At 44.2% G+C, this 21,438-nt stretch overlaps 1 protein-coding gene across 1 annotated transcript in view; it reads right to left on the bottom strand.

Annotated features, from left to right (window-relative positions):
• LOC126109661 (nascent polypeptide-associated complex subunit alpha, muscle-specific form-like) overlaps nucleotides 1-21,438 on the bottom strand; it is a 232,183-nt gene that overhangs the window by 34,515 nt on the left and 176,230 nt on the right. The window contains exons 9-10 of the mRNA XM_049914707.1: nucleotides 18,446-18,631; nucleotides 12,941-13,133 (exon numbers count right to left, since the gene is read on the bottom strand). Of these exons, the coding sequence (XP_049770664.1) occupies nucleotides 12,941-13,133; nucleotides 18,446-18,631 (379 nt within the window). The remainder of the gene's footprint in view (nucleotides 1-12,940; nucleotides 13,134-18,445; nucleotides 18,632-21,438) is intronic.

Genomic DNA, 21,438 nt, shown 5'->3' with positions numbered 1-21,438 from the left:
TCAGTGAGAATATTTTCAGATCCAGTTCTGCTAGATGATTATTATGCCAGTCTTGGTTTGAGAAACAATATAATCAAGCTGCAGTCACCAGAACACAATCAGTTCTGTTCACCAAGGCTTACTAATGTACTGAAAGATGCCTGATACAAATCGAGATATTTAGAGGGCCACTCATGCCAATTTGAAATCCTGCTGAATTTTGTTTTATATTGTGTTCATTGTTGTGTATATTATGTGAAGAAATTTCGTTCATTTTATGTGCTTGGTGTAAGAAAACATGTTTGAAGCATTTATTTACATATTACTGTTATTGTAATGGGTATCAGGAAACCACAGAAAGGGCGTTCGTCTAAAACGGGGTACGTAAAACACAGTAAGGTAGTCGTAGAAACGATCGGTATTGTAGTTATAAATTGTCGAAGCTGGGTTGGGAAAGAACCAGAGCTCTAAGCCCTAATAGAAAGCAGTGAAGCTCAAATAGTTATAGGTACAGAAAGCTGGCTAAAGCCAGAAATAAGTTCAGTCGACATTTTTTCAAACAATCTAACAGAAAGGATAGATTAAATACAGTTGGTGGTGGAGTATTTATTGCTGTCAGAAGTAGTTTGCCTTGTAGTGAAATTGAAGTAGATAGTTCCTGCGAAATAGTATGGGTAGAGGTAATACTTGACAATCGGACTAAACTGTTAATTGAATCGTTTTACCGACCCCCGACTCAGAAGATATGGTTGCTGAACAGTTGAAAGAAAACCTGCGTCTCATTTCAAACAGATACCATACTCAAAAAAATTATACATTTAAAGCCGGTGGCAGGCATAAACTTCATGCGAAATTGTACTGAATACTTTCTCAGAAAATTATTTTGAACAATTACTTCACACGCCCACTCGAAGCGCAATGATTGCGAAAGCATACTTGACCGCTTACCAACAAATAATCCTGAACAAATAGTGAGTATTGTGACGAATACAGGGATTAGCGACCACAAGGCAGTTGCTGCTGGGCTGAATACCGTAACACCTACAACCATCAAAAAGAAACGCAAAGTATATCTATTTAAAAAAAATGATAAAAATGCTCTTAACTTCTTTTTAAGAGACAGTCTTCACTCTGATCGTGTTACCGTAGAAAATATGTGGAATGATTTCAGAGGGATAGTATCGACAGCAATTGACAGATATATACCACATAAATTAATAAGTGATGGTACTGATACCCATTGGTACACAAAACGTGTCAGATCCCTGTCGCAGAAGAAACGAAATAATTTCCACAACGAAACTCTTTGTCGAAATCTGGCAGAAGACCCAAAGAGATTCAGGTCATACATAAAGCACACCAGTGCAAGACGCAATTAACTTGCGCGATACCAACGGTGAAGTCACTGATGACAATGCCACCAAAGCAGAGTTATTAAACACGGTTTTCCGAAACTCCTTCACCAAAGAAGACGAATTAAATATTCCAGAATTCCAATCAAGAACAACTGCGAGGATGAGAAACATAGAAGTAGATATCCTCGGTGTAGCAAAGCAGCTTAAATTACTTAATAAAGGCAAGGCTTCCGGTCCAGATGGTATACCAGTCAGGTTCCTTTCAGAGTATGCAGATGCAATAGCTCCATATTTAGCAATTATATACAACCGCTCGCTCACAGAAAGTTCCGAAACTAAACACTGGAAAGTTGCTCAAGTCACATCAATATCCAAAAAGGGAAGTAGGAGTAATCCGCTGAATTACAGGCCCATATCACTAACGTCGATTTGCAGTAGGCATCTGGAACATATACTGTATTCGAACATTATGAAGTACCTCGAAGAAAACGATTGATTGACGCACAGTTAGCACGGATTCGGAAAAAATCGTTCTTGTGAAACACAACTAGCTCTTTATACTCATGAAGTAATGAGTGCTATCGACAGGGAATGTCAAATTGATCCCACCTCTTTAGAGTTCCGGAAAGTTTTCGACACCGTTCCTCACAAGCGTCTTCTAACCAAAATGCTTGCCTATGGAATATCGCCTCAGTTGTGCGACTGGATTCGTCATTTCCTCTCAGAAAGGTTATAGTTCGTAGTAATAGACGAAAAGTCATCGAGTAATAGAGAAGTAATACCCGGCGTTCCACAAGGAAGTGTTATAGGCCCTCTATTGTTCCTGATCTATATTAACGACATAGGAGACAATCTGAGTAGCCCTCTTAGATTGTTTGTAGGTGATGCTGTCATTTAACGTCTTGTAAAATCATCAGATGACCAAAACGAATTTCAGAATTATTTAGATAAGGTATCTGTATGGTGCGAAAAGTGGCAATTGACCCTGAACAAAGCAAAGTGTGAAGTTATTCACATGAGTTCTAAAAGAAATCCGCTGAATTAAGATTACGCGGTAAGTTACACCTGAAGACTGTAAATTCAACTAAATACTTAGGAATTACAATTACGAATAAACTAAATTCGAACGATCACGTAGATAATGTCGTGGGTAGAGCCAACGAAAGACTGCCATTCATCGGCAGAACACTTGGAAGGTGCAACAGGTCTACGAAAGAGACTGCTTAGACCACGCTTGTCCTCCCTATTCTGGAGTACTGCTGTGCGGTGTGGGATCCTCATCAGGTGGGACTGACGGATGACATCGAAAAAATACAAAGAAGGGCAGCTTGTTTTGTATTATCACGAAATAGCGGAGATAGTGCCATAGATATGATACGTGAATTGGAGTGGCAATCATTAAAACAAAGACGTTTTTCGTTGCGACGGGATCTTCTCATGAAATTTCAATCGCCAGTTTTCTCCTCCGATTGAGAAAACATTCTGTTGCCACCAACCTACATAGGGAGAAATGATCATCACGATAAAATAAGAGGAATCAGGGTTCGCACAGAAAAATGTAAGTGCTCGTTTTTTTCCGCGCACCGTTCGAGAGTGGAACCGTAGATAGACAGCTTGAATGTGGTTCACTGAACCCTCTGCCAGGCACTTTACTGTGGATAGCAGAGTAATCACGTAGATGAAGATGAATGATTCTGTATCATAATAATGAATTACTTAATAGTTTCAGTTAACATAATCCAAGTATACGAAACACAAAAAATGAATGTAAAACGTAAAATAACGATTTAAAATAAAAACAAATGTAAGTACAATAAATAACTAGATTAACAATGAACGTTTAGATATTTTAATTAACGTATGTTGAAACCACTGTGACAGTACAATCTGTATAGCTTATCAGAATGAGATTTTCGCTCTGCAGCAGAGTGTGCGCCGATATGAAACTTCCTGGCAGATTAAAACTGTGTGCCCGACCGAGACTCGAATTCGGGACCTTTGCCGTTCGCGGGCAAGTGCTCTACCATCTGAGACACCGAAGCACGACTCACGCCCGGTATTCACAGCTTTACTTCTGCCAGTATCTCGTCTCCTACCTTCCAAACTTTACAGAAGCTCTCCTGCGAACCTTGCAGAACTAGCACTCCTGAAAGAAAGGATATAGCGGAGACATGGCTTAGCCACAGCCGGGGGGATGTTTTCACAATGAGATTTTCACTCTGCAGCGGAGTGTGCGCTGATATGAAACTTCCTGGCAGATTAAAACTGTGTGCCCGACCTTTGCAAAGGTCCCGAGTTCGAGTCTCGGACGGGCACACAGTTTTAATCTGCCAGGAAGTTGTATAGCTTATTTTCGAAAATGGTGTTTCAGAATCAACACATCGATGTATGTAGTTTGAAATCTTCTTTAATTTATGTTCCAACAAAAGTTTTCATTTTTCAGAATTAAGTAACGGTTTTGGAGTTTTTGACAAAATTTCAAAATATTACAAAATTCGAACATACAGTTTTCAAGAACGTTACCTTTCGTGGTGTGTTTTGCCCCTAATAGTGAAATTGGGCACGAAACTGAATTATTTTTCCTCCTCTACACACACACGAAATTTTATCAAGCCCGTTTATTGACATTGGGAATGTTCCTTCGTCAGGAGTTTTGAATGTACTTCGCATTAAAACTCCACATCTCACTGCGATCAATCAAAATAGGTTGTGCACACTGATTGTGGTCTTGATTATTCAGGCAGACTGAAGCTTAGTTTAGAAAATTGTATTTACTTTACGAAAATAGCTGCAGAACGTTCTTCTCCTTTTTCTTACTTTTCTGTCCATTCAGTGCTGAACTAGGCTATATTCAAATAAACTCATTACATGGTTCCTTTGTTAAGTTTTAGGGGACAGTGTTGTACCTCTATGGTAGTGTACCTAGTAATACATCATGTTTTTCGGTCGGTACTTCTGTATAGTGACTGATTTTGGAATCGCATGAAGGAACTCGCTCTAGAGATGGTCATAAGCTGATTTCGGCATTGTATACTGTCTTCTACTGTTTTTGTCGCTGTGAGGCATAAGATTGTAAATGTCTTTAGTTCTACACATTTAAGTTTTGTAGGACGTATTAAAGCGTTTTATGGCGTGTAAAGTTCTGTATATATTTAAAATCAGTAACATAACGTGTGAACAGTTAAGCGATACTTTCGTCGGACGCTCTTCTAGCATGAAACACGTGATATTTTCAAATAAACTGAGTTTCTTTACTGTATTACCAGTTTTCCTCTCTTTTAAAATGGAGACTTCTGTTAGCTGACAATATCTTCTATTTAAATGTATTGCAGTAGAGTACACTGAGATGACCAATGTCATTGAATAACTCATCATATCGCACAGGATCTCCTTTTGTCTAGTGTAGTGCAGCAACTGAACCTGCATGGGCTCAGCAAATCGTTGGAAGTCTCCTACAGAAATACTCAGCTGTGCTGCCTCTGTGGCCGTCCGTAACTACAAAAGTGTTGCCGGTGTAGGGTACTGTGCAGGAACTTACGTCTCTTTTATGCCCCATAACTGTTCGATGGGATTCATGTCGGGCGATCTGGGTGCCAGATCATTCGCTCCAACTGTTCAGAATGATCTTCAAACCAGTCATGCACAACAACTGTGACTTTGTGACACTGCGCAACGTCATAGATAAAAATTCCATCGTTGTCTGGGAAAAGGAAGTGCAGGAATAGCTGTAAATGGTCTATAGGTAACCGAACATAACCATTTCCAATCAATGACCAGAGGACCCAGTCCATTACATGTAATACAAGACCACCAGCTTGCACAGTGCCATGTTGACAACTTGTGTTCATGGTTTCGTGCTGTCTGCGCCAAACGTACCGTACCAAAGCTCTTACCACATGAAATCGGGACTCATCTGACCAGGTCACGGTTTTGCTTTGGTCTAGGGTCCAGTCCATTTGGTCACGACCCTGCATGCTGTGTCGTGCTGTTAGCAAAGGCACACGCGTCCGCCGGCTGCTGCCACAGCCCACTAACACCAAACGTCGCCGCACCGTCCTAGCGGATACGTTCTCCGTACATCCCGCATTGGCTTCTGTGGTTATTGGACGCAGTGTTGCTTGTCTGTTAGCACTGACAACTCTACGCAAACGTCGCTGTTCTCGGTCGTTAAGTGAAGGCCGTCGACCTCTGCGTTGTCGGTGGTGAAAGATAGTGCCTGAAATTGGTATTCTAGGCGCACTCTTAACACTGTGGATCTCGGAACAATGTATTGCCTAACGATTTCCGAAATGGAATATCCCATGTGTCTAGCTCCACGTACCTTTCCGCCTTCAGAGTCTGTTAATTTCCGTCGTACGGCCACAATCATGATGGAAACCCTTTCACACGAATCGCTTGAGTACTAGTGACAGCTATGCACTGCCGCACCCAAACTCTCGCCATCTGTATAACGCTATCCCATGAATTTTGTTACCTCAGTGTAATAATGTAGCACACAGACTATGAAATACAGTTTATATTAGACTTGATCATTTGTTTCTAGATACATGATCATGTTGTATCTTGGAACAGTTTTTCACATTTCGAGAAACCTCACTTTTATGGAACAATTTTTGTAATTTCACAAAAAGGCTCCAGTACATATAAAGTGAGTGGTTGGTTGGTTGGTTTTGGGGAAGGAGACCAGACAGCGTGGTCATCGGTCTCATCGGATTAGGGAAGGATGGGGAAGGAAGTCGGCCGTGCCCTTTCAGAGGAACCATCCCGGCATTTGCCTGGAGTGATTTAGGGAAATCACGGAAAACCTAAATCAGGATGGCCGGACGCGGGATTGAACCGTCGTCCTCCCGAATGCGAGTCCAGTGTCTAACCACTGCGCCACCTCGCTCGGTTAAAGTGAGTGCTGTCATTTCGAAATGGAATAAAGAAATGGTGAATAAGGAAATGGTAGACGCGAAAGGCTGAAAACTGTTCCAAGATAAACACTCTGCCCTACAATTTTATTTTTCGTTGTGTTGATTATAAATTTTTTATCTTGCCATAATTAATTTTAAGGTCTATTTTCAAACTTGGCCTGTTAAGTTTCTCTATTTAGTGTCGAAGTTTACCTGCTCTACAATCAAAAAATTAACGTCGTTAACATCAGACTCATGTTGCACTGACTTTTATTTCTTCTTTACTCTGAAGTGACAAATGTCACGGGACGACGATGTGCACGTATACAAATGGCGGTAATGCCGCGTACACGAGGTATAAAAGGGCAGTGCACTGACGGAGCTATAATTTGTATTCAGGTGATTCACGTGAACAGGTTTCAGAAGTGATTATGGCCACACAACGGGAATTAGCAGCCTTTGGACGCAACAAGATGCATGTGAGAATCGATTTCGGAAATCGCTACGGAATTAATTATTCCGAGATCCACATTTTACCGAGAATGCCATGTTGTTGTTGTGCTCTTCAGTCCTGAGACTGGTTTGATGCAGCTCTCCATGCTACTCTATCCTGTGCAAGCTTCTTCATCTCCCAGTACCTACTGCAACCTACATCCTTCTGAATCTGCTTAGTGTATTCACCTCTTGGTCTCCCCCTAAGATTTTTACCCTCCACGCTGCCCTCCAATACTAAATTGGTGATCCCTTGATGCCTCAGAACATGTCCTACCAACCGATCCCTTCTTCTGGTCAAGTTGTGCCACAAACTTCTCTTCTCCGAAATCCTATTCAATACTTCCTCATTAGTTATGTGATCTACCCATCTAATCTTCAGCATTCTTCTGTAGCACCACATTTCAAAAGCTTCTATTCTCTCCTTGTCCAAACTATTTATCGTCCATGTTTCACTTCCATACATGGCTACACTCCATACAAATACTTTCAGAAATCACTTCCTAACACTTAAGTCTATACTCGATGTTAACAAATTTCTCTTCTTCAGAAACTCTTTCCTTGCCATTGCCAGTCTACAGTTTATATCCTCTCTACTTCGACCATGATCAGTTATTTTGCTCCCCAAATAGCAAAACTCCTTTACTACTTTAAGTGTCTCATTTCCTAATTTAATACCCTCAACATCACTCTACTTAATTCGACTACATTCCATTATCCTCGTTTTGCTTTTGTTGATGTTCATCTTATATCCTCCCTTCAAGACACCATCCATTCCGTTCAACTGCTCTTCCAAGTCCTTTGCTGTCATCGGCGAACCTCAAAGTTTTTATTTCTTCTCCATGGAATTAATACCTACTCCAAATTTTTCTTTTGTTTCCTTTACTGCTTGCTCAATATACAGATTGAATAACATCGGGGATAGGCTACAACCCTGTCTCACTCCCTTCCCAATCACTGCTTCCTTTTCATGCCCTTCGACTCTTATAACTGCCATCTGGTTTCTGTACAAATTGTAAATAGCCTTTCGCTCCCTGTATTTTACCCCTGCCACCTTTAGAATTTGAAAGAGAGTATTCCAGTCAACATTGTCAAAAGCTTTCTCTAAGTCTACAAATGCTAGAAACGTAGGTTTGCCTTTCCTTAATCTTTCTTCTAAGATAAGTCGTAAGGTCAGTATTGCCTCACGTGTTCCAGTATTTCTACGGAATCCAAACTGATCTTCCCCGACGTCGGCTTCTACTAGTTCTTCCATTCGTCTGTAAAGAATTCGTGTCAGTACTTTGCAGCTGTGGCTTATTAAAGTGATTGTTCGGTAATTTTCACATCTGTCAACACCTGCTTTCTTTGGGATTGGAATTATTATATTCTTCTTGAAGTCTGAGGGTATTTCGCCTGTTTCATACATCTTGCTCACCAGATTGTAGAGTTTTGTCAGGACTGGCTCTCCTAAGGCCGTCAGTAGTTCCAATGGAATGTTGTCTACTCCGGGGGCCTTGTTTCGACTCAGGTCTTTCAGTGCTCTGTCAAAGTCTTCACGCAGTATCGTATCTCCCATTTCATCTTCATCTACATCCTCTTCCATTTCCATAATATTGTCCTCAAGTGCATCGTCCTTGTATAGACCCTCTATATACTCCTTCCACCTTTCTGCTTTCCCTTCTTTGCTTAGAACTGGGTTTCCATCTGAGCTCTTGATGTTCATACAAGTGGTTCTCTTATCTCCAAAAGTCTCTTTAATTTTCCTGTAGGCAGTATCTATCTTACCCCTAGTGAGATAAGCCTCTACATCCTTACATTTGTCCTCTAGCCATCCCTGCTTAGCCATTTTGCACTTCCTGTCGATCTCATTTTTGAGACGTTTGTATTCCTTTTTGCCTGCTTCATTTACTGCAGTTTTATATTTTCTCCTTTCATCAATTAAATTCAATATTTCTTCTGTTACCCAAGGATTTCTACTAGCCCTCGTCTTTTTACCTACTTGATCCTCTGCTGCCTTCACTACTTCATCCCTTCATCCATCATGCCATATATCAGGCATTACCTCTCACCGTGGACAACGCAGCGGCCGACGCCTTTCTCTTAACGAACGAGAGCAGCGGCGTTAGTGTGGAAGTGATAACAGACAAGCAACACTGCGCGAAATAACCGCAGAAATCAATGCGAGACGTACGACGAATGTACACGTTAGAACAGTGCGTAAAAATTTGGCGTTCATGGGCTACGGCAGCAGACGACCGACGCGAGTGCCTTTGCATCGAGTGCCTGACATCGAAATAAGTGTCCAAGGAATAGAAAAGCAACTGGAATCACTCAACAGAGGAAAGTCCACTGGACCTGACGGGATACCAATTCGATTCTACACAGAGTACGCGAAAGAACTTGCCCCCCTTCTAACAGCCGTGTACCGCAAGTCTCTAGAGGAACAGAAGGTTCCAAATGATTGGAAAAGAGCACAGGTAGTCCCAGTCTTCAAGAAGGGTCGTCGAGCAGATGCGCAAAACTATAGACCGATATCTCTGACGTCGATCTGTTGTAGAATTTTAGAACATGTTTTTTGCTCGAGTATCATGTCGTTTTTGGAAACCCAGAATCTACTATGTAGGAATCAACATGGATTCCGGAAACAGCGATCGTGTGAGACCCAACTCGCTTTATTTGTTCATGAGACCCAGAAAATATTAGATACAGGCTCCCAGGTAGATGCTATTTTTCTTGACTTCCGGAAGGCGTTCCATACAGTTCCGCACTGTCGCCTGATAAACAAAGTAAGAGCCTACGGAATATCAGACCACCTGTGTGGCTGGATTGAAGAGTTTTTGGCAAACAGAACACAGCATGTTGTTATCAATGGAGAGACGTCTACAGACGTTAAAGTAACCTCTGGCGTGCCACAGGGGAGTGTTATGGGACCATTGCTTTTCACAATATATATAAATGACCTAGTAGATAGTGTCGGAAGTTCCATGCGGCTTTTCGCGGATGATGCTGTAGTATACAGAGAAGTTGCAGCATTAGAAAATTGTAGCGAAATGCAGGAAGATCTGCAGCGGATAGGCACTTGGTGCAGGGAGTGGCAACTGACCCTTAACATAGACAAATGTAATGTATTGCGAATACGTAGAAAGAAGGATCCTTCATTGTATGATTATATGATAGCGGAGCAAACACTGATAGCAGTTACTTCTGTCAAATATCTGGGAGTATGCGTGCGGAACGATTTGAAGTGTAATGATCATATAAAATTAATTGTTGGTAAGGCGGGTATTAGGTTGAGATTCATTGGGAGAGTCCTTACAAAATGTAGTCCATCAACAAAGGAGGTGGCTTACAAAACACTCGTTCGACCGATACTTGAGTGTGGGATCCGTAACAGGTCGGGTTGACAGAGGAGATAGAGAAGATCCAAAGAAGAGCGGCGCGGTTCGTCACAGAGTTATTTGGTAAGCGTGATAGCGTTACGGAGATGTATAGCAAACTCAAGTTGGAGACTCTTCAAGAGAGGCATCCTGCGTCGCGGTGTAGCTTGCTGTCCAGTTTTCGAGAGGGTGCGTTTCTGGAAGAGGTACCGAATATATTGCTTTCCCCTACTTATACCTCCCGAGGAGATCAGTAATCTAAAATTAGAGAGATTCGAGCGCGCACGGAGTCTTTCCGGCAGTCGTTCTTCCCACGAACCATACGCGACTGGAACAGGAAAGGGAGGTAATGACAGTGGCACGTAAAGTGCCCTCCGCCACACACCGTTGGGTGGCTTGCGGAGTATAAATGTAGATGTAGATGTAGATGCTAACAGCATGTCCCCTGCAGCGCCTCTTCCGGTCTCCCGACCATATCGGTTGGATCCTAGACGACCGGAAAACCGTGGCCTGGTCAGATGAGTCCCGATTTCAGTTGGTAAGAGGCGGGGGGTAGGGGTCGGGTGGGGTGCAGATCCCCCCGAAGCAATGGACCGAAGTTGTCAACAACTGTGCAGTCTGGTGGTGGCTCCATAATGGTGTGGCTTCTGGTGCAAGTGAACCGATCTTAGATATGAAATAGTTATTTTCGGCTATTTGAAAGGCATTTGCAGGTGGAATACTTATGGATGACATCGCGTCGTGTTGCTGCGTCACAGTTGTTCGCAACTGGTTTGAAGAAGATTCTGGTGAGTTCGAGCAAATCATTTTCCCACCAGATGGTCAGATATGAATCCCAGCGAACGTTTATGGGCCACAATCCAGAGGTCAGTTCGTGCACGAAATTCTGCACTGACAACACTTTCGCAGTTACAGGGTGTTTCAAAAATGACCGGTATATTTGAAACGGCAATAAAAACTAAACGAGCAGCGATAGAAATACACCGTTTGTTGCAATATGCTTGGGCAACAGTACATTTTCAGGCAGACAAACTTTCGAAATTACAGTAGTTACAATTTTCAACAACAGAAGGCGCTGCGGTCTGGGAAACTCTATAGTACGATATTTTCCACATATCCACCATGCGTAGCAATAATATGGCGTAGTCTCTGAATGAAATTACCCGAAACCTTTGACAACGTGTCTGGCGGAATGGCTTCACATGCAGATGAGATGTACTGCTTCAGCTGTTCAATTGTTTCTGGATTCTGGCGGTACACCTGGTCTTTCAAGTGTCCCCACAGAAAGAAGTCACAGGGGTTCATGTCTGGCGAATAGGGAGGCCAATCCACGCCGCCTCCTGTATGTTTCGGATAGCCCAAAGCAATCACACGATCATCGAAATATTCATTCAGGAAATTAAAGACGTCGGCCGTGCGATGTGGCCGGCCACCATCTTGCATAAACCACGAGGTGTTCGCAGTGTCGTCTAAGGCAGTTTGTACCGCCACAAATTCACGAAGAATGTCCAGATAGCGTGATGCAGTAATCGTTTCGGATCCGAAAAATGGGCCAGTGATTCCTTTGGAAGAAATGGCGGCCCAGACCAGTACTTTTTGAGGATGCAGGGACGATGGGACTGCAACATGGGGCTTTTCGGTTCCCCATATGCGCCAGTTCTGTTTATTGACGAAGCCGTCCAGGTAAAAATAAGCTTCGTCAGTAAACCAAATGCTGCCCACATGCATATCGCCGTCATCAATCCTGTGCACTATATCGTTAGCGAATGTCTCTCGTGCAGCAATGGTAGCGGCGCTGAGGGGTTGCCGCGTTTGAATTTTGTACGGATAGAGGTGTTAACTCTGGCGCACGAGACGATACGTGGACGTTGGCGTCATTTGGACCGCAGCTGCAACACGGCGAACGGAAACCCGAGGCCGCTGTCGGATCACCTGCTGCGCTAGCTGCGCGTTGCCCTCTGTGGTTGCTGTACGCGGTCGCCCTACCTTTCCAGCACGTTCATCCGTCACGTCCAGCACGTTCATCCGTCACGTTCCCAGTCCGTTGAAATTTTTCAAACAGATCCTTTATTGAATCGCTTTTCGGTCCTTTGGTTACATTAAACCTCCGTTGAAAACTTCGTCTTGTTGCAACAACACTGTGTTCTAGGCGGTGGAATTCCAACACCAGAAAAATCCTCTGTTCTAAGGAATAAACCATGTTGTCTACAGCACACTTGCACGTTGTGAACAGCACACGCTTACAGCAGAAAGACGACGTACAGAATGGCGCACCCACAGACTGCGTTGTCTTCTATATCTTTCACATCACTTGCAGCGCCATCTGTTGTTGAAAATTGTAACTACTGTAATTTCGAAAGTTTGTCCGCCTGAAAATGTACTGTTGTCCCAAGCATATTGCAACAAACGGTGTATTTCTATCGCTGCTCGTTTAGTTTTTATTGCCGTTTCAAATATACCGGTCATTTTTGAAACACCCTGTATGTAGATGCAGCATGGCTCAATATTCTGAAACGGACTTGGAACAACTTGTTGAACCTGTGCCAAGTTGAGTTACTGTACTGTGCCGGGCCATTGGAGATCCGACACGGTATTAGGAGGTATGCCGTGACGTTTGTCGCCTCAGTGTATTTTTTCAGTTTATAGATGTGAAAACTTTTCGTAAGCCACCAAAATACACGCTCTGTAGGAGCTGCAGTCAACGCAAAGTAGTCGATGATGGATGACGTTACTAAGTTTATTTGCAACCAAAAATATACATTCTATCAATGCCAAGCAAATAGTTTCGTCCGTCTGCTTGTAGGAGATTTTATGCTGAATCAGTTGTACCTTTGTGCAGAGAGAATTTTGGCGGACGTACCTGTGGTGGTGGGAGCTGCCGCCATGGGGTCCGCCGCCATGCTGCACGCGCCGCTGTGGGGGCTGATGGAGCGCAGCTCCATGGTTCCCGCCCCCGCCGACGGTCCGCCCCCAGCCGCCCCCGCCACGTAGCGGCGCCGCCCCCGCGCCAGCATCGCCGCCGACACGGAGACCACCACTATCACCACCAGCGCCTGCGCACCAAACACCACGCCGTTTAGCCACCTTCTCCAGGAAGCGAGTTATTTACATTATCTCACCAGACAAAATACAGCCTGTTCCAAAATGAACTTTTCAATTTTGATTGCGTACATTTCAGAAACGGGGATAGGTAGAAAGGAGAGGTTTGCGGCATAATGTTCACACACGCCTAAAGTTTTACTAGCCGTTTAACAGAGTTCAATGTCTGTATCATCTGTAGCGTGCAGGATATATAAGGGATATTCCAGTTTCTCCCATGTCCAGCCTAGCATGTCCTTACTAACGGGTACAATTGCTGCCCTCATGTGAGCTGACAGTTCTGTAAGGACAGCAGTGAGTATGGCAGATGAAATCCTTCACAAAGCGCCAAAGAAAAAAAAATCTAGTGGGGTTACATCTGGGAGACTTTGGAGGCCAGGAATGGGTCCTCCTCTACTAATCCAGCGACCTGGAAACGTGGTGTCCAAAGCCTTCCTAACGATAGAGCCCCAGTAAGTAGGGGCATCAACTGCTGCAGCATGGTGCCAGATTGCAGTGCATCGACTGTGGAAATGCAAACTGTCCCAGCATGCCCAGGCTACAGACGCCTCTGCACAGTAAAATGGTTCCACCGCACGGTCGTGAAGCAGACCACACCACATGTTTACCTTTGAATTCTCCCGCACAGTTTCCATACTAAAGTCGGGGTTCTTACAGCTCTAGATCCTCACATTGCGTCTGTTTACCTTCCTGGACACCTGAAAGAAAGATTCGTCCGTCAACATCCATCTTGTTTGGATAGTCTAGGTCCTTGTCGATGCGACTCAGAATCTCAACTGCAGATACTCTGCGCTTTGGCCTGTCATCAGGTTGAATTGCATGTAGCAGCTGCATCCAATAGGCATGGAGCTTCAGTCTCTTATGAGGACCCTATGGTAGCTGCAGCTATCGAGGGATCGATTTTGTTGGGCTCTGAGTAAATACTTGTTGTACCCATTCCACATCTCGATCTTGGTCTCTATCAACCATTCCACACGCTGTACGGTATGGTGAGAGCTGGCTGTTTTCGTCAATAACTTACCTGCAAAAACAAAACAAAAAACTCAAGGTGTGTGTGAACATGAAACTGCAAACCGCACCTTTCTAATTATGCCATTTTTTGAAATATACGTCGTTAAAGTTGTAAAGATCATTCAGGAACATCTTACCTTAGTCATCTACCGAAAATAGCACACTAGGCCCTTTGAGGAGCGGTAAATAGCGTAGGACTGCTTTCAGGTGGTTGTACAAACCGTGAGCCGCTGACGTCAGTCATGACGGAAAAGTGACGTGTATTTCCCTCTCGGTTTTACAGAGTCAGCGCAGTAGCATAAGTCGACTTGGAGACAAGACAATAACAGAAATGAGCTATGGTGTTGGGAAGTGCCTGTGACAACACTACGAATAAAGTTGCTCAATATTTTGCTATATTGATGTGGACCCTGCATTGAGTCTGCAGAATAGTCCACCACTTCCAACCACATGAGGACAATTGTTATAAAAATATTCTAGCCGATAGGGACTGGAGATGACTGCTTTGCCTTGTCAGTGACATCCAGTTTTATACCTGTTGGGAACTGATTTGTCAACAAATACAAGTCCATCACAGTTTCACGTAATGGACATGGAGTCAGGTACCTAGCATAAGACCATTGCTCACATTGGGACAGAAAGGTGCACGCCTTCAGTAGACCACTCAACACAGAATTCTTTTCTTCACCCACCTGGGGTCATTGTCTGGGCTAGAGGCAGTGTTACAACTAGCGTGACGTTACCTAAGGTGGGAATAATTTTGTGCTTTGAAAGATGTGGTGAATTGGCCTGGAGTGCTATTGCTACTCTAAATAGCGTTTCCAAAACGAATCTTCTAGTGCATCTGATACAGAATGTTAAAAATCAATGCGGTTTTTTCTTATGGCAGTGAAACATGGATTTTCGACCGAGAGACCATTCTAGAACGGTTGCTCAGCAAGCAATGCAGAGACACATGTTGGGAATGAATGGCAAAACGTGCAAAGAATTGGATCAGGTAGCAGACTGGAATAAAGTATTTATTATACAGGTTGTCTCAAAAAGGATCATCCGATTTGGCATGTCTATATTTGTGAAACTAATAAACATATACAATGAATTTTGTTTTTTGATGAACAGGAAAATCAAAAAGTTTCTTTTCATACCTTTTAATCGGTGTTCATTACGCCCCCCTTGATATGCATGGCGTATGTCAATGCAGTATTAAAATTCTTCCCACACTGCATTGAGCATATCTTGAGTTACAGTTTCCACAGCTTCTGTTATGTGATGTCTCAGTTCATTCATTGTTGGTAACCAAGGGACATAAACAGGGTCTTTTATAAACCTCCGCAAGGAATAATCACTTATAATCAGGTCCGGTGACCTCGGAGACCAGTAAAGTAAGGCTGAATCATTTGGTTCAGTGCGACCGATCCATCGTTCAGTAATCTTCTATAGGAAAAACAGCGATCTGTTCAAAAATGGTTCAAATGGCTCTGAGCACTATGGGACTTAACTGCTGACGTCATCAGTTCCCTAGAACTTAGAACTACTTAAACCCAACTAACCTCAGGACATCACACACATCCATGCCCGAGGCAGGATTCGAACCTGCGACCGTAGCGGTCGCGCGGTACCAGACTGTAGCGCCTAGAACCGCTCGGACACTCTGGCCGGTCAGCGATCTGTTATTATTATAAATAAACTAGAATCAGTCTTGATCGCTTCACTTTTTCAATGGTGACCGGTATCGATCTTTATATCAGATCATCTTCAGACCATGAATGTCTGCCAGAGGCGGTGGTGCATAGCAATCCTCTTGTCTGTGGCTGGTGGTGTACTACCTTTGGTTTAAAAATTCCCGCACTTCCAGACGCCAGTGCGGTGGTGCCCCATCCTGTTGGTAAATGAAGTCGTTCGAATCAGTCTAGAACTGCGGGAAAAAATAGTTCTCTCCATCTCGTGATATGTCTTGCTTTAACAGGCAAGGAAAGATGGACCATTCACCTTTCCCTGTGAATCTGCTCAAGACAAATTAAATTTTGGAGTCCGTCTCATGTTATAAAACTTCATGTGGTTGTTCCGTACCCCATATTCTCACATTATGACAGCTCAGCTCTCCATTTAAATGGAATGTCGCCTCATCACTAAACGCTAAGCGTGGACGAAAACTGCCACCCTCAATCTCGCCAAGAACGAAATTACAGACGTCCACCCGTTGCCGTTTGTCACCTTCACGAAGAGCCTGCAGTAGCTGAATTTTGTACGGTTTCGTGTGTGAACGTCAACGCAACACCGCCAGACGGACATCGGGGGCATGTTGAGCTGTGGAGCTGCAAGGCATACGGGTTTCTGCGCACCCCTTGTGAAACTATGGCGGATAAGTTCGACGTCTGTGTCAGACGCTCTGGGACAGACCGGCCATTTGCCTTTACACAGACAACCTGTTTCTCGGTATTGTTCGTGCCATCGTCTAATGCTCTGTGCTGTAGCAGGATCCACATCATATGTAGTACGAAAGTGACGCTGAACAGTTATCACTGACATGCACTGCGCTAAAAGTAGAACACAAAACGCTTTCTGTTCTCCCGACACCATTTTTACTAGAACATAAATGGGCGCACACTGCTGCTACCTAGTGGAAACTGTGTAAAACTCAAGAATTTTTAGCATATTGCAGCTCCATCAGCAACTGTGAAAGAGTAATATTTCGAAGGATCAGCCTCAGTTGCCCAAATTTTCTGGTCTTTACCAGGTTTCGGCTACATTAATCTAGCGTTCTTTAGAAGCATAAAATTACTATAACATACCAGCGTAAGGTACAGTGAACATTAAAATTAAAACCTATAGTACCGTGACATGGTACCACGGTACTATAGGATTTAATTTTAATGTTCACTGTACCTTACGCTGGTATGTTATAGTAACTTTATGCTTCTGAAGAACGCTAGATTAATGTAGCCGAAACCTGGTAAAGACCAGAAAATTTGCGCAACTGAGGCTGAACCTTCAAAATGTTATAAAACTCAAGAGACTGTTGTTGATAATTCTTCCGGGTTATATGGCCGTGGTCCATGGAATTCTTCTATTCCTAACGTTTCGTCCAATACTACGTTGGACATCCTCAGAGGTATGGCTGGTCCTGTTGAGTCCTGCCGACTGACGAGTCGGGCGTCGGAGGGCGGCCTAAATACCGAGGACAGTGGGCGTGGTCTAGCTTGCACATAGTAGCAGAGAGAAAACTAGTCAAAGATAAAATGTAACTATCGATAATAGTCCGTCATAGATAAAAATCACTTTTCGATTCTGTTACGCCACTGTCTATATCTCGCTTAATTTCAAGGCCTCTTCTTTTCTATTAGAATTTTGCTGAAACATAAAGTCAAACTGGTATTCAAACCTACCAGAAAAATAGGACAAGTACTTCGTTCTGTTTAAAGATAGAAGGCCACCATTGTCATCTAGCGGTGTGTATAAAATTCCGTGTACTTGTGGCAAGGTCTATATTGGTACTACGGAAAGAAGTGTGAATACGAGGGTAAAGGAGCATAAAAGTCTTTGCCGACTGGGAAAAATAGATAAATCGGCCGTTGCGGAACATGCACTTCAGTCAGGTGACCATGTAGTTAAGTTTTCTGAAACTACAGTTTTAAGTGCCACCACGAACTATTATCCACAACTGTATAGGGAGGCTATTGAAATTTATAAACTGAAGATAATTTTAATAGAAAAGAAGAGGCCTTGAAATTAAGCGAGATATGTACAGTGGCGTTACAGAATCGAAAAGAGATTTTTATCTATGACGGACTATTATCGATAGTTACATTTTATCTTTGACTAGTTTTCTCTCTGCTACTATGTGCAAGCTAGACCACGCCCACTTTCCTCGGTATTTAGGCCGCTCTCCAACGCCCGACTCGTCAATCGGCAGGACTCAGCAGGACCAGCCACAACTCTGAAGATGTCCAACGTAGTGTTGGACGAAACGTTAGGAATAGAAGAATTCCATGGACCACGGCCATATAACTCGGAAGAATTATCAACAACAGTACCATCCGGTCGTGAAAGCCTTCATTGTATGACTCAAGAGTTTGCTCCTCCCGACAGTATGTTGTCCATGCACGTATCTCAAATAATATAAGTTATGCTTTTTTAAAATCGGATGAGTCTTTTTGATACACCCTGTATAGTACGTGCCGAACCCTAAACATAATTTATGGTTTAATTTCAGAGCCTAATACGCTCCACATGGTACATCACGTGTGGTACTCACTGAGGCTCCGATTGCGACGGGCAGCCATGTGGGCATGGTGGTCTCGTGGTCGGGCGCGGGCTGCGCCGGTGGCGCCTCCACGGGCAGCGGCGGCGGGTCGGCCATCACCAGCAGACCCACGCCGGGGTCCTTCCCTGGGGGCAGGCTCTTCAGGTCCTCCCCCCGGCCGCGCTTAGCGTGCGCTGCCTGTGCATCCAACAACGACATCCAACGAGCCACAGTAACACTAGACACATACACATTTAAGCAAAACAGTTATTCACTTGAGGAGGTGGAAACAAGCACTGTGGACAGTAAAGACAATTCCAGGAGTGATAAATAATAGTAGATGTGTACAGGGAGGATTTTTCCTCCCTTTTATTAATAATGTTAAGGACTGCGTAAGAAAAGCCCTCCAGTTCAAAGGATTTTAAGCCGACCAGGAAAACGAAAGAATGTCTGAGAACTGCAAAGAATGGACGCCATCCACTTACAACAGATGGTAGGCAAGAAATTCCGTGGAACTGTGGCCAAGTGTACATTGAAATCATGAAAACACGCATCAACACTCCCTTAGCTGAACGTAAAAGGAGCTTCCAGACTGAGATTTTCACTCTGCAGCGGAGTGTGCGCTGATGTGAAACTTCCTGGCAGATTAAAAGTGTGTGCCGGACCGAGACTCGAACTCGGGACCTTTGCCTTTCGCGGGCAAGTGCTCTACCAACTGAGCGACCCAAGCACGACTCACGCCCCGTCCTCACAGCTTTACTTCTGCCAGTATCTCGTCTCCTACCTTCCAAACTTTACAGAAGATCTCCTTTCTTTCAGGAGTGCTAGTTCTGCAGGGTTCGCAGGAGAGCTTCTGTAAAGTTTGGAAGGTAGGAGACGAGATACTGGCAGAAGTAAAGCTGTGAGGACGGGGCGTGAGTCGTGCTTGGGTAGCTCAGTTGTAACAGCACTTGTCCGCGAAAGTCAAAGGTCCCGAGTTCGAGTCTCGGTCCGGCGCACAGTTTTAATCTGCCAGGATGTTTCATAAAAGGAGCTGTCACTTGGGAAGTGCTTTTCAAACTGGAGAGTGTGCAATGAAACTGAGACCAGCGTTTTAGCCCAGGCAACGTGTTGTCTGGTCTGTGCGTGCAGAGAGGACACAGAGTTAGAAACACCACAACAATTTTAACAGAAAAGAAGGGGCTAAGGAAAATAAAATTTATATTCCAATTTCATATCAACAAGTTCATAACTTGTAATCAAGAACAATTTCACCAGCCACAGATAATATCGCCTTTAGCATCACGTGATATGTAGCTTCAGTATTTTATTGCAGCTGCAACTGCATTAGCATGTTAGGAAGGCGAAATTGTGTAAACCACCGGGCTTCGGCGAAAGCAGAAAATTTTAACATGGTTAAAGAAGTGCCAGTGTTACTCAAAATTCGTCACTCATGTAACCTACCTGAAAGAAAAGAGGTTAACAAGTCAGGCGCACGTAAATTGCTCATTCTTTTGCGATTTCAGAGCAATCGTGTAACACATTCGGTTTTTAATAATAGATGGTCCATTTGTAAAATTATTGGTCGCACTGGCATAGCCAACAAAGGTGTTCGGTTGGAGACTCGCTAGCTACAACTTACAAGTTGGGCGTTGAGTAGTCTCTAGCTGTTAAACTGCACCCCCTTCCCCGGCCCCCTACCCCTCAGCGTTCACTTGCAATGTAACCTCCACCACTACGACTGTCCCCTCCTCTCCCTGCCACGCCGTGTTCGTAGATATGACCCTAGTTCCTCTGTGCACACTCTACTGTGGCACATTTACTGACTCACATGTTGCTGTTATAGTGGCCCGGAATTATAACACTGCGTCACTGTACGGGTTACGGTTTGATCCGTTACTCCCAGTGATACAGTTGAGCAAAGCCAGGCTAGGGTTTTACCAGCCAGTCTCGCCATTCACGATAATCAAAGTAAAGCAAACATTGGTAACTGTCTGTCAGACTACAATTAGCAAGAGTCTGCATCTCTCCCATGTAGTTAAAAGAATACATATATTGATAAGGTACGTATAAACTGCAGGAAGAAATGTCAGAGCATAGACTGTGATTAGGAAAATGGCTCTGAGCACTATGGGACTCAACTGCTGAGGTCATAAGTCTCCTAGAACTTAGAACTATTTAAACCTAACTAACCTAAGGACATGCCCGAGCCTGGATTCGAACCTGCGACCGTAGCGGACGCGCGGCTCCAGACTGGAGGGGCCTAGAACCGCTCGGCCACTCCGGCCGGCTGTGATTAGGAGTTGACCATTTATATACACTGAAGAGCCAAAGAAACTGATACACGTGCCCAATACCGTGCAGAGCTCCAGCGAGCACGCAGAAATGCCACAACAGGACGTGGCATGGACTCGACTACTGTCTGAAGCAGTGCTGTGGGGAACTGACGCCAAAAACCCTGCAGGGCTGTCCATAAATCCATAAGAGAGCGAGGGTTTGGAGACCTCTTCTGAACAGCACGTTGCAAGGCATCCCAGATACGCTCAATAGTGTTCATGTCTGGGGAGTTTGGTGGCCAGCGGAAGTGTTTAAACTCAGAAGAGAGTTCCTGGAGGCGCTCATTAGCTGGGGTGTAGCATTGTCCTGCAGGAATTGTCTATCGGAACGCACAATGGATATGAATGGATGCAGGTGATCAGACAGGACGCTCATGTGCATGTCGTCTGTCAGTGTCGTATCTAGACGTATTGGGATCCCATAACACTCAACCTGCCCACGCCCCACATCATTACAGAGCCTCCACCAGCTTGAACAGTCCAGCTGACATGCAGGGTCCTTGGATTCATGAAGTTATGTCTGCACACGCCCCACACCATTACAGAGCCTCCACCAACAGTCCCCTGCTGACATGCAGGGTCCATGGATTCATGAGGTTATGTCTGCACACGCCCCACACCATTACAGAGCCTCCACCAGCTTCAACAGTCCCCTGCTGACATGCAGGGTCCTTGGATTCATGAGGTTAT

Source organism: Schistocerca cancellata, chromosome 12 (assembly GCF_023864275.1).
Source record: "Schistocerca cancellata isolate TAMUIC-IGC-003103 chromosome 12, iqSchCanc2.1, whole genome shotgun sequence".
In the NCBI taxonomy this organism is placed as follows: domain Eukaryota; kingdom Metazoa; phylum Arthropoda; class Insecta; order Orthoptera; family Acrididae; genus Schistocerca; species Schistocerca cancellata.
This window is presented reverse-complemented; position numbering and strand designations above follow the sequence as displayed.